Raw genomic sequence first — 13970 nt, forward strand, 5'->3', positions numbered from 1 at the left:
TATTTTTACTTGTAGTATTTTTGTGAGAATTTCGCAGTTGGCCAATTGCAACTCGGACATACAGTTATATTCTTTTGTGTCCACTGTAACCAGACCTGAGTGTTCTGTGGAGGTCATTACAAGCATGTGATTGTCAGAAGGCACAACGTGAGCTATAGCGAATACTCCACATACACCTGCAGTTGTGTGGGGGCAGCAGCCAAAGGGTCAATGGGCAGTCAAAGGGTCAAAGGGCAAAGACAGTCTCTCTTTTGGTCATGCTTCATAACATATACACGTTCACAAACCGATGGGCATAATTATGCGGGTTAGTCACTGAATGTTTACGCTAGGCGCATACACACCGGCACTTCATACATACATATGTACATGTACACATACATGCATACATACATACACACACACACACACACACACACACACAATCACACTCATATATACACAGATAACACAGTCAGGCCATCTGTTAAGCTGCAGATAGTTCAGTTATTTGGGTTCAGTCATTTATATATGCAATTCATGCTGTTATACATCATGCTACAATTAATAAACAACAAAGCATGAAACAACAACAACAAATGAAAGAATTGTTTTTATTTTACACTTATGGACTAAAAAGCTTTTCACACGAATGCTTTAGTTAAATGGTAACCATATATACTCACATCAGAGCACAATCATAATCACAATCATCACACATAAAAAAACAAAATAGTAGGTTAAAAGAGCTAAAAAAAAACTTGATGAAACCAAGAAAATAAATTCACAGGTTACCGTCATTCTCAGAAATGATGAGCTGTTTCTGCATGGTGCTCTTCAGTAGCCCTGCAATCAAGTGTGTGTGTGGGGGGGGGGGGGAGTGTGTGTGTGTGTGTTTAAGGAAGATGATGCCATGCATGAACCTGTGTGTGTGTGTGTGTATGTGTGTATGTGTACAAGTGAACCATACCCTGGCCAATCCTTGGCCAACCAATGAATGGTAACGAGCATTTGGAGTTCACTTTTTTCTGTGGCCACTGAGAGACATTATCCAAGAACAATAAGCCCTTGAAACCCTAGAACTGCTCAATTTCACCCCCTGAATAATTCAGTCCAATTATGACTCTTATTTTGAAAGCGAGGGGGGGACATATAGGACCACAGGCCTGAAAGAGGATAATGATCTCATGTCTGTTACGGGATAAAGGAGGGGTATGGGATCACTCTCTGCCATACTTTCACTTCGACCACACCGGTGTTCCCCAGTAAACGCCTGAGACGATGCAGAAGGCTTTGTGGGTAATAATATTGAAAACAATTACTGTGGGGAAGAAATCTGGTCAATCTGATGCTTCTTCACAGTTTAAAAAAAGTCTTGTGTTCTAAGTAAAGTCTTGTGTTCTACGTAAAAGAGGTTTTTATTTATTTTATTTAGGAAATATTAGGGTCATGATGCATAATTAGCATATGAATGTATCCTGGCCGCAAATAAATAAATAAGCCATCAGACAAAAGGTCTATATGAAATCGTTTCAGGGTTCATCCTCTTGTCTCTGCAAATCTATTTAATATTTAAAAATAACTAAGTCAGGAATATTTTATTTCATTGTTATTGTTTATTTTATTTAGCTATAATTATTTTTACACACACACACGTGGCCCTGTGGTCAGAAACAAAAAGGTTGACCAAACTGTGCGTAGCAACGGATGTGCTTCAGCCTTCGAACGTACACCTATAAGTGAGCCTATGAAACAGATGTGCTTAATAAAGTGAGAATTTAATTTCATTTTAATTTAACTTTAATTTGTCTCCCTTAAGCAGGGGGAGCTGCAGAAGGCGAGAAACAGAGAGCAGGGTTGGAGAAGCTGCATTAATCAAAGGGCCTTGACCAATCACAGTCGCGCGGTTTTGAAGCGCCCGGTGTGTAAGTGTGAACTGCACTAGCCCTCCTGGACCCTAATGGCAAAAGTGGACAACTGGCCAAATCAATGTTGATATGTTTCACGCTTTTTACTTACCTACTGAACGAAGAAATTATGCTTTGTGAATCTTCAAGCTGGACCCTTGTACTGTGAAACTTAGAGTTTTAAACACTTTGTCTGATATCTTGTTTAACTCCCAAGGGCCCTATCACTACCAGATGAGTGTGCTTTAAAGCAGCGCAAACATTCAGCTGTGTATTTAAAAAACACTGGAAGTGGGGACCCCTTTTCCAACCTTAAACCCAGAGACACGAGTGCCACGCAGTGTCCACAGTAGCCACCAGGTGGCAGTGTAGGACGCTTAAACGCATGGGTGGCGAAGGGTAATTCTGATCATGACACATTTGCAGTGCATGGCCGCTGCCCGTGTGAACAAAGACCATTGTGGCCTGTTATTCTGTTTAAGCACATAGAGGTTTGCTAATGTATACGTATTTGTCAGTGGCTGTTATAAAATGTGGACAAAGACAGAGTGTTCAGCTGTTCTAGAAATCTGTCGTTCTACTGTGTCCTGATGAGAATTTAATGGACAATTTCTGATTTCACATGAATGGAAACCCAATTGCTTGTTTGTTTACTTTCTAATACAATTTTCTAGTTTAGTTTCAAACTAATTCAAATTTGCATTCTTGTTTACTCAAATTTAGCTGTTCCTTAGTTCTTGACTTTTGACTAACAATTTGTTTTGTATGTTCTGTTTGGCTGTCTTGTTTTCTTGCACAAACAGGTTTTTACTAGCAGCACAGTCTCTCAGAAAGGTGTACGTGTAATCATTCTTTCAGTGCTGTAAGCTAGGAAAATATATAAAAGAGACGCAAATAGCAGCGCTGGTGAAGGCAGAAAAAAACCGTCTGACCAACAGTTGTGCAACTAGACTACAATCGATGCCTCTGGGCCACCCGAGGGCTCAGAAGTCTGCCAGCAAGCTGACAGCATGAGAGTGAGAGAGAGAGAGAGAGAGAGAGAGAGAGAGAGAGAGAGAGAGAGAGAGAGAGAGAGAGAGAGAGAGAGAGAGAGAGAGAGCGTGGCAGGGAAGCGGACGAAGAGCGAGGGAGCAATCCAGGAACAGTGTCTAAACATTAAAAGCACAGAAAAGCCTGACAGGAACAAACAGGAGCATGAGCAGAGTGCATGTGAAGGGGCGGGGCCTCCAGCAAAGGGGTGACTAGAACATGTGAAGGGGCGGGGTTAGAACGCTGCATTCTCCAGTGACATCACAATGAACCTCCTCCATGCCATCCCAGTCCTCTCTCTCTTACTGAGTCACAGAACTGATGAATCAGAAACACTTAGGTCAGCTAGTCTGGAAGACTCCTTAGCAAACCACACAAGGGGGCTTAGAACATACACACACATAAACAGACTCCCACACTAAACGGACAAACGCCTACAAGTAGCGCACACACATATACACACACACACATACACTCATACACTCCTAACACCATGGTACCTGATGTCACGGTGGGATAAGAACTCCTTAATCTCTACTCCTGTCTATGTGTGTGCTGTGAGTCAACGGAGTTCCCAAATCTTTTATAATCCCGCCTGTTTTGTAATCCCGTCTCAGTGAATGCAGCCCGGATCAAACCATGCAGACATGCATCACCTTATTGAGTAGTAATCCAGTTCATAGAATGCAACAACCTTTCTAAACAAATTTCTGAGGATACACACACACACACACACACTCTAGGTGGTTCCAATTTTGGCGAGTCTACATTTGGGTGTGTATGTGTTTGCGCTTTGTAGCAGTACACAGTCAAGCACTGTTGTCTTCTCCCGGTTTATCTCCACGTTTGCTATGTATATTTTATAAGCATGGAGTCATTGGAACCAAAACTCCACCTCCGCCCTTGACCCCGTGTCACCCCTCACCTCACATGACCCCTACGGTCAAACAAGGCCAGCAGAACCTGCATGCATCCCATGACTCACCCACAATGTGGAGTAAGGCAGCCGGAGTGCATGGGCGGAGAGAGAGAACCACCAGAACAAAAAAAAAAACAAAAAACAACAACAAAAAAAAAAACCATAATCACAAACCGCTCTTCTTATTGGCTTCCCACAGCAACCCTGCTCTTTTCATGCTTGTTATATTTATTTTCCAATTTATTGGGCAATAAAGCAGTTTTCCAGTCATTATTAAGCCTGAGTTAGTCATGGGCTGAGTCATGCTATCACAATATAATGTAACACACTACGGATCGGTTATAAGCCAGGCCACCTTAACGAGGATGGGTTCCCGCTTGAGTCTTGGTCCTCCCAATTTTTCGTCATTAATCCGCCCAGGGAGTGTGTTCTCACCTCTGGACTTGTCATTAGGGATCTGGACCCATACTTTTGTAAAGCTGCTTTGTTGTAAATGTGGTAAAAAGTGCTACATAAATAAATTTGACTTAAAATTCTTATAAATTAGCACTGGTTATAGTTTTAGTTTGGTCTGGACAAACTGCATTTAATCTTTAACCCTTCAAACACTTCATTTAAATGCTTGAGGATAAACATTGTAACATTGTAATTTAGTCTATAATTTAGTCTATGACCAGGTGTTTGATGTTTGATAAGCAATAAAACAGACGGGGTCACTTTAAGAGAATGGGAAGGTCCTCTCTTCTGACTGAAACCACATGGCCAGTCTGACAAACCCTCACCCCTCCACTTCAGCCTGCCCACCAGGCAGTATATCCGAGCCAGATCAGGATCAGGGAATCAGGCGAAGGGCGCTTCTGGGCCCGCACTTTCGAGACGTTCGATATTTCTCTGGCCCGGAATCTCTGAAGGGACGGCATCATATTCCGGCCTGTTTATTCTATTAGTGGTCATGAAACAAAGATCACAGATCAGTGGTGCTAAATTAGGATGCTTTATGAACGCTGCCCTGGGGGCTTGTATTCCCGTACACTTAAATATCAGGAGTGCTGTGCAAAGATCAGAGATCCACTGGCATTTTAGTCAGAAAACTGACCTTGAATCTCCTTTGAATCTCCACAAGGATTTGTGAGGGTTTTCCCAAGACATACATTCAGGAAGCCTCTTAGGCTGTAAGTGTTTTGTTGTTGTTTTTTCTAAATCAGTTTATCTGGAAAGCTTAAGGAGACTGTAAACAGGAGAAACAGAAGGAATCTGATCGCAGATCTGGCCCTACACCCCCCCCCCTCCCCAGCTGCCTGCACATGTGAAAAGCACATAAAAAGAGCAGCAACAGGAACAGGAATCTAACATGGGGCTGACGCAAAAAGAGTTGCCCCTCACATTTTCCACTGATCTGAAACCAGTTTATCCACCCCAGTTCCAAGGATAAGCCATTACATACAAAGACTCTACCGGAGTCACGCCCTCCTAATAGTAAACCCGAGAGATGAGCTAATGACCTTTATAGAGACTGGCAGGGGAGAAAGGACCAAATGTGAAATCAATACTTGCTGTCCTTCCTTAGGGAAAGGAATTTTTCTCTCTCTCTCTCTCTCTCTCTCTCTCTCACACACACACACACAATTCTCTCCAGCTGTTCCTAGGTCAGGCAAGAATTGTTAGACATCTTCCTTACTTGTTGCTCTTCCTGACAACAGCAGCTAAAGGCATCAGGGGGCAGCTGCCACGCCACCTGCATGCACGCCAAAACCCCCGAGCAGGTGTGACTGTGTTCCCACAGCAGAGAGGGGGTAAGGGGGGGCGGCTGAACAAACGGTGGCCTGCAAGGAGGCTGCACTCTTCCACTTAGAGCACTTTCATTACTGGACTTCAGTACACTGACTGTCTGGAGCATATGTAGTTGTCCTTCCAAAATTCTGAAAACTGAGTGATTAAACCATCCGAAATGGTATTAGGTGCCAACTGTGATAGTCAAAGAAAAAGATGTTACAAACTCCCAATTTAAAATATATTTAGCAAAGACTGATCAATTTAGCCAGACAAGACTATTCTTATAGGTACCACCCACAATCTTGAGTGATTGGTAGGAACACAACAACACCAAATGGTCCAGAATAATGGCTGATTAATGGTTAAGATTAATGGTAACGACCTAATGGTTGATTTAACAATGCAGTTGATTTAACTGTTGATTAACTCAAGTGATTTAATAACTCAAACAAGTTTGTGGTCTTCCAAAGAAAGATTATCAACAAATAATTAACCAAAGAACACATGGGCAGGAAACAATGAGTTTCACGAGGGCAACTGTAGTTTCATGACGTAATAGGAGTGGCTTGGGATGAGGGCGGACACGTAAGCATTTATACTGATCAAAGATGCAGGAGAGGTGGGGCTTTTTCTGTTCATTTTTATTTACAATACTATTTTGCTTTAATGCCAAGTAAAAGGATTAAATGCAATACATAAATATGAACATGGTAAGGTTTTTGTACAAATTTGCATATAACTAATAGCTGAAATTAAAACTCAAACATACAGTTTTCACTCCCAGACCCATCGCAGAAAAGACAGAAGAAGCAAACATACTCACACCTGCACAAAGTAATGGGTTTGATTAAGGGTGCTTGTGAAACCAAGATATAGCATTCACACTCAGTTCGAACAAAACGCCGCTTCTACCGCTGTGATTCAAACATTACATCATAACTGATTCGGAAGGTTAGCTCGCGCTCTCTCTCTCTAACTGCACTCAAATTATAAAACAACAACGAAAAAAAAAATCTAAGCCCCACTGCATCTCTCCATTACGACGGTGACCACGGCCATGAGAGCATGAGTAGAACGCGGGCCACAAGCACTGCAACAGAAGCCCACGAAGGGGAACGCAGAGGGCTGGCTCATCCTCACGTGCTTCCATCAATGGAGAACGACATGTGGAACGTCACAGTAGCGTGTTCACATTAAGAAAACAAACGAACGAACATAAAAGACACCACTGACGGCACCCTTCCACTGAAACCTGAATGGCGTGACCTAATGCTCATTTTAATAACCGATGCAAGTTAAACACATTGGATATTTAAAAAAAAACAAAAAAAAAACCTAACGCATATATGAAACCATCCGGAGACCCGACCAGAAGATAATGGATACGGAGAGGCCGGGTCGATATCGACACCCCTCCCTTACGGAAACCAGACGAGCACGCAGGGCGCAAGGTCTGGATAGGAGATTTGTGACAACTGCCTGTTTGCATCCGTTCACGCACCTCTTCGGCAGCACAACAGCGACGGTTTGGCACCAAGCGGCTGCCCCTTCCCCGCTGGCTGAGGGAGAAAGAAGCAATGAGGCGGAAACGGTTCATTTCCTAAAATGTGTCCTGATCTACGCTTTAGGAAAACAAACGAAATAACTAATACGGAGAGGCATCAACTCACGCGTGCCTACAGCCAAACACACACACACACACACACACACACACACACACACACACACACACACACACACATAGCAGGTGAGAGCCTAAAGGAACGAAAATCAAATAGATATTAAAAAAAAACAAAAAAAAAAAAACACACACAACAGACAGAAAAAAACGTTCACTCATGCATCGTCCCCGCGCAGGACATTTGTGGGGCTTTTTTTCCGGCTCCTTTCTCGAGGTCATGTAGAAAAACACGAGTCCGTTTATCCATGTGGTCGCACTCCCCCCCCTATTCATGTCACCTTTTCAGCAGCACACTGCATCAATCCCCCCCCCCCCAATTTCTTCCCGCTCTCTCCCAAACTCCGCCCTCCCTCCCCACCCCCTCTCCCAAACTCCGCCCTCCCTCCCCACCCCCTCTCCCAAACCCCAGCCTCTCCCGCTTCTTGATGAAGGCATCGCTTATATTCTCTGGATCTTGTCTGCCACCACCACAGGGTTCTCCTTTCGGATCTTGGCGGCAGCCTCCGCCTTGTAGTCGTATGTGCAGTTGTGCTTGTCCGAGTACCGGTGAATTCCGCAGAAAAGGTTGCCGCACCTGCAGTCGAATCCTAGACACACGCAAACACGGTCTTAAAAAACATGTCCTGCACAACACCTTCTCCTTTACCACATTAAGTACTCGGTGAGCTGAGCTGGGGGAGACTCACCTGTCAGGCCCACCCTCTTGCGGCAGGTGAAGCAGCGATTCTTCTTGGGCTTAGACGAGTCTGGGGTCTTTTCCTCCTCACTGGCCTGGGCTACGGGTACCGGCGAAGGGCAGGATGTGGGCTGGGTCACCACTGCAGGAACACCGAGTTCAGTAATAAAATTACACGGGAGTACAGTTGCACTGCAAAGTCAAGGACGAGAGATTTCTCGCGCGTGTGTGTGTGTAAGAGAGAGATTCAGGTTAGCTGAGATCTGGGAGCAGTTTGAGGCATCTGGAGCTTGGGATGAAGGCTGACTAGCAGTGTGGTTGCAATTTCACAAGGCTGTGCCCAAAACCTCACTCCAACTCTACCCCCCCCCCACACACACACACACACAGAGACAGAGAGAGAGAGAGAGAGAGAGAGAGAGAGAGAGAGAGAGAGGAAGATGAAAGTTTCCTTTCAAAACAATTTCCACAGTGGCTTATGAATCTCTCACATCAGGCTGCAATGCTCAGGATACCTTTTCTAGTGCTGATCTGCGTTTGCACACAGGTCTGTGAATACACCCACTAATAAACTGCTGCTTTGCTGCATGACTGTGGCACGAGTTGGAATTAATCAGTCTGTGTTTCATGTGGCTTCTTTCATGTTTTGCCAGCAGTCTAAACATCAGATTCTTGATCAACCCAGAATTGCCTTTAACCCTACCAAACTGTCTGCACACAATTTCCGGATGACACATTATAACGAGTTATTTGAGGTTTGTACCAGACTGTCTTGCTGAGTCAAACTAAATCGGATCAAATGGAACTGATCTATAAATTGGCTTCCCCATAGCATGTGTTGCCTTAGGATCACTGTCATAAAGCTGGTGCTGGTGACTGACCGATGCACCGGCTGGCCGATTAATGCCATTTCGAGAAAGCATTGGCCGATGCCTGCGCTCACAAGGCTAACTGCTAAAACAGTCTGTACTGTACTGATTAGCTCATTAACCATCGGCTGCACTTGCATTTTATTTATTGCTAGAAGCTCAAAGAGCAAAAGCAATCAGGAGCCGAAAGGATAAAAAAAAAAAAATTAACGAGCCCCTGAACTGAAGTGTAATTACCCGGTTCCACGGCGTCCGGTTGGGGAGACGGGCTCGCCTCTTCCCTGGATATGCTCATCTCGGTCATCTGTTGTGTTACAGGCAACGACGCCGTGGGCATGCTTCTGTGGAAATGGCATGCAAGGTTGTTCATTTCACGCGAGCGTGCACGCAGCCGCACGAACGCGTATGCACACGCACGAACGAGTGCGCACACACACACACGAGCGTGCACACTTACTCTCTCGTTGACTCCCCATTAGCTGCAGGTGAAGGCTCTACTTTGTTTAGGCTGGCGTCTAGTCTCTGCATCGCCGAGGCCTCCGAAGAGGGTCCACCTGCTGCCCAAGGGAGACAAAACAAAGCCCCGGTTCACGTCACGGGACCCAGACCGTCGGGCACAAACACAGCAAGACTGCATCAGCCCAATAACATCCAAATCTGATCTCTCGTCACTCAAAATCATTAACATGAGACGTTTTCAGAACAAACAAACAAACAAACAAATAAACGACACGTGACAAGGCAAGCAGACAGGGCGGCCTATTTTAAGAAGAGAGTGGCAGCGAGAGCCTACAAAAGCTGCCACCACTCCAGCATGTAACTAACAGCACGGACGTGTTAAAAGGGAAGTGGCAACAGCAAATGAGCTGAAAGCCTTCACAGTTTCTTCAAGCCTCCTTCAAACTCTGTGTCTTTTACATTGATGAGAAGTGCATGTGGGAACTAAAACGCCCTCTAAAGTTCTACAGTGTGTTCAGAGGCCATGATAAGCACATGCGTGAAAATGACAGGAAATCATGTACACAAGCGCTTGCTGTAACCAAAACAATATTAAAATTGATCAGTTAAAACAATAAAAAAATGTACTTAACTGAACTAACCCATGTCCCACCCCAGGCAGTATTAATGAAGTTGCTTGATTGTAAACAATCAGCTGGAGTGTTGCTTACCCAGAGGACTCACTGGACTACGGTCACTGCTTTGCTGTCTGCTCAGGTGCTCCTTATAGCATACAGAACACATTCCATTTGTCCTGGGGTTGCCGTAGAAACCACAGCCTGTGGTGCACAGGATGGGAACTGGGCTCTGATTGGTCTCCTGGGCCATCGCTGCCGCTATGACGTACCAATAGAATAAAGTTGAGGAAAGTTATGGCTAAAGTTGGGAGCAAAATGTGTAGTCTGGCATAAAAAAAAGTGTGGGGGATTGCACTGTAAACCAAAAGTTAACCCAGGTTGTATGAAAACTAGCTTGAATTTCAGTTGATCCAACTCTGTGTGAGTATACATTCTTGGCTTTAACTAAATTTAAGAAACATTTGTATAGTCAAAGCATTGTTTGATATAAACATGTTTGTAACTGAGACACACACGTTTTACTTCCGGCACACAAAAAAGGACGTCCTGTTTTTGCATGCTTAATCTTAACGATATAGGTCAAACACCTGACCCAAACAAATCAAGTTGAACAGGTCAGCTGAGGTCTCCGCATGCACAAGCCCGCCATTGTCTTGTCATTGCGAGATTTTGACACCTCTGACAGTTCTAACATATGAATGTAGCCCATGAGGGATCACAACACTGAGAACTAATGGTTCTGTCTCCAACCCCCAACAGCACCGGCCTTCCTAGCTGATGTAACGAGGCGTGGGAGGGAGCCGGAATCAAACGTGACTTCTGATGCTTGGGTGTGGAGAAGAAGACCTGCCCTTAGGCTTCACCGACTTTTTTAAAATGTTATTTATAACAGTCGAACAATCCACTGCGTGTCGACAGACACAATACAGGTGAACAAACCACAAATTAGCTGGTTAAATGTCCATCCAGTTTCAGCCAGTTCGCCCAGACCACCCCTGGAACTAAAAACTACACTCCAGGACCCGCAACATAACTTGTAAAGAGCCGGGAGCGAACAGAACCGCGATGTATTTTTTAAAAACATCGCTATTATTAGCGGGGTTATCAATCGCCTCGACACATGAGAATGAGTATAGATACGAGTGCGAATTTTCCTTTCTCCTTTTCCTTTGTCTAAGCCATGGAAAGGCAGCGCTACCAAGGCTCCCCCTTCACTTTAGACTTCAGACAATCCTCATCTGATCTGTTATCTCGGAACAAAAGGCTACTTCAGACACCAGCCTAGGATAAATGTTTCGTTGTGTAGATACTCTTGTCCTGATGTGCCCCCACCCCTCTCTCTCTCGCCCTCTCTCTCTCTTTATCCAAACTTGCCACCTAGCTATTTAGCCAGGACAGCCAAATCAATGAACAATAGGCAACCATCAATATAAGGCAACGGTAGTGAGTTAGCTTTGCTAACCTGTTTATTAACCTTGCTAAAAAGCGTCTGTGACTGATTCAGCTAGCTATTCTTTGAATAAAGAAGACATTTTGAGGACAACAAGCTGTCAACAGCGTCTCCGCTAAAAAGAAATCGCTGATAAAACGGATGAACGGTGAAAAGGAGGCGCTGTCCTGCCGAGCAGCCATGCTAACGACAGCTAGCTGGCTGGCCGCCCTTCGCCTCCTGTCTTCGGCCAGGCAAGTCACGTACTTGGGGTCTGCCATCCTGCGACGGTGCTGCTGACAAGTTCAAACGACTTTGCTTACCAGGACCCACGGTCAATAAATGAATTTGGTAGCCGGAACGCTTGAAACACACGTCAGATTTACAACAGAGCGACTTTGTCCTAATTCGTTATGTAGGTTAGTTAAATACAATACACGTCAGCAGACGCCGTTAATCTGGTAGCTAACTAGCTAGCTAGTTTCCTCCCAGCCATTCGACGTTACATTTTAAAAACAAGACCAAAACGTTTGATTTACCGTCGACTCTTACCTTAATTGATTCTGAAGTTGTAAAAGTGTCGATAAATGTGAAATGGGATGAATATCTTTCGAAAGTTAATAAGCACGGTTCGTTTTTTTCGGGTGCTTTGTGTCGGCGAGAGCGATAAATTAACTCCCTCTCGCGCTCGCCCGAGCTCTTCTCGCACTGTTTGTTTCCTTCTTTAGCGAGAGGCGTGGCCTGGAACGTCACGCTGCAGAGGCGATTCGCTATTGGTCACACGGCATCCGGGGGCGGGGCGGAGGAGTTAGTCTGTGACTACCTAGGTACTGATGACTAACACGACAGACAAACCGAGTTGCGTTTAAGCCAAAGTTCAGCAACAACCAACGCATTATAACATTTTTTATATTATACTTGAAAACACTGGCTGTGTATTTAACAGTTTATTTGCTCTCGGTCTTATTCACCTTGAAGTTTTGTAGTCTCAGTGTCTGTGTAGTTTAGGACATACTACACGTTGTGTCAGCTCTTAGGGCCTCAGAGCGTTTGTCTGTTCTTAGGTATCTTATAGGTCAACCATCTTTTTAGGAGTACTTTAGTACCTGCAGGCCTAGTGAAGTCCTGGTGTCTTTCATACCACCTTGGATGGACTCCTGAGAGAACGTGTGCTGGGATTCTCTATGCTCCTGCAAATAGGCATGGTAAGTTGTTGGAGGGAAGGTGGTGTGTGTGTGTGTGTGTGTGTGTGTGTGTGTGTGTGTATGTGTGTGTGTGTGTGAGAGAGAGAGAGAGAGAGAGAGAGAGGCAGAAGTATTGTGTGTGTGTGTGTGTGTGTGTGTGTGTGTGTGTGAGAGAGAGAGAGAGAGAGGCAGAAGTATTGTGTGTGTGTGTGTGTGTGTGTGTGTGTGAGAGAGAGAGAGAGGCAGAAGTATTGTGTGTGTGTGTGTGTGAGAGAGAGAGAGAGAGAGAGAGAGAGAGAGAGACAGAAGTATTGTGTGTGTGTGAGAGAGAGAGAGAGGCAGAAGTATTGTGTGTGTGTGTGTGAGAGAGAGCGAGAGAGGCAGAAGTATTGTGTGTGTGTGTGTGTGTGAGAGAGAGAGAGAGAGAGAGGCAGAAGTATTGTGTGTGTGTGTGAGAGAGAGAGAGAGAGAGAGAGAGAGAGAGGCAGGGGGTGCGGAATGAATTCGGTTTTTAAAGAAATCTGGTTGAACTAGTTTCAGCATGTTACTTTGCTGGTGTAGTTGTGTTGGCTGGCACACACACAGACCCTTGCAGTGGTGTACCAGCTTCCTTCTAGGTGGAGTTGTGCCTACCAAGATCTCCCCTGAGAACATGAGACGATCGGTTTTGACGGGAGCTGTCATACGCTGGCAAATTTCTAGATGTGAAACTAAAAACTTTTAGCATAGAGATATTACTAAAATAGCCACACATGGTGCATGAAGTGCAAATACTAATAATCTTCACGGATGCTCTGAAAATAATGGAAAGGTTTGGCTCACGTACACGTCAGGGCCAGTTTACTCCAGTAGCCATAAGATGGGTCACGTGACAACGCCCCTTGTTTCGCTTCACGTGTGACCTGAGAGCATACTCATTCTGTGGGAAACAGACTATGATCTAGGATGTGATGTGATGGTCATTATTTGCAGAACTGTCTGATATACACGGAGCATTCCCGGCAGATACTCTTTTCGCCGTGGAGGTATGGGGCGGTGTTTGACACTCAGCAACTCAGCAGCTTTCCCACTGAATGGACATCTCAGACTGTTTTTAACTTTGTGACTTATTTATAAGTGTAAACTAATCTTCCTAATCTTTTTTCCTTCCTGCGTTCATTTAAATCAGAATTGGCAGGTACTCCATTTTCCACAGCCTTAGCCTTTTTAAACTGTATCACTTCTGTGCTCTTGCATTGACTGTTCCACTTTGATAGCAAACTTTAGAAATGCTAAATGTTATATAATGGGAAGATGTCTTCAAGTATTTTGAAGTAGGTGTGGGCAAAAAAGCAACATCACCTTTTTGGACTTACACTTAATGAAAGACGTGTACTTATGCCAGTGTATGTGACACCAAATTATTTATTGTATATGAGTTCTGCATTACTGCTTGGAACATTGAATTG

General features: G+C 44.5%; 1 protein-coding gene across 2 annotated transcripts; it reads right to left on the reverse strand.

Moving 5' to 3' along the window:
• Positions 1–6231: 6231 nt before the first annotated feature.
• On the reverse strand, positions 6232–12058 carry zfand5a (zinc finger, AN1-type domain 5a). Of its 2 annotated transcripts, none has more exons than XM_027030351.2 (6): positions 11891–12058; positions 10003–10167; positions 9291–9387; positions 9071–9174; positions 7975–8106; positions 6232–7875 (listed from the first exon to the last, which is right to left on the reverse strand). In XM_027030351.2, exons 2-6 carry the CDS (start codon positions 10157–10159, stop codon positions 7727–7729), a joined length of 639 nt encoding a protein of 212 aa, XP_026886152.1. In that variant the 5' UTR covers positions 10160–10167; positions 11891–12058; the 3' UTR covers positions 6232–7726. The 2 variants fall into 2 exon arrangements, with proteins under 2 accessions (XP_026886152.1, XP_026886151.1); XM_027030350.2 differs by having other exon boundaries at positions 9291–9390; positions 11891–12057.
• Between the last annotated feature and the right edge of the window lie 1912 nt (positions 12059–13970).

This window comes from Electrophorus electricus, chromosome 1, assembly GCF_041902795.1.
Source record: "Electrophorus electricus isolate QZ-2024a chromosome 1, ASM4190279v1, whole genome shotgun sequence".
In the NCBI taxonomy this organism is placed as follows: Eukaryota; Metazoa; Chordata; class Actinopteri; order Gymnotiformes; family Gymnotidae; genus Electrophorus; species Electrophorus electricus.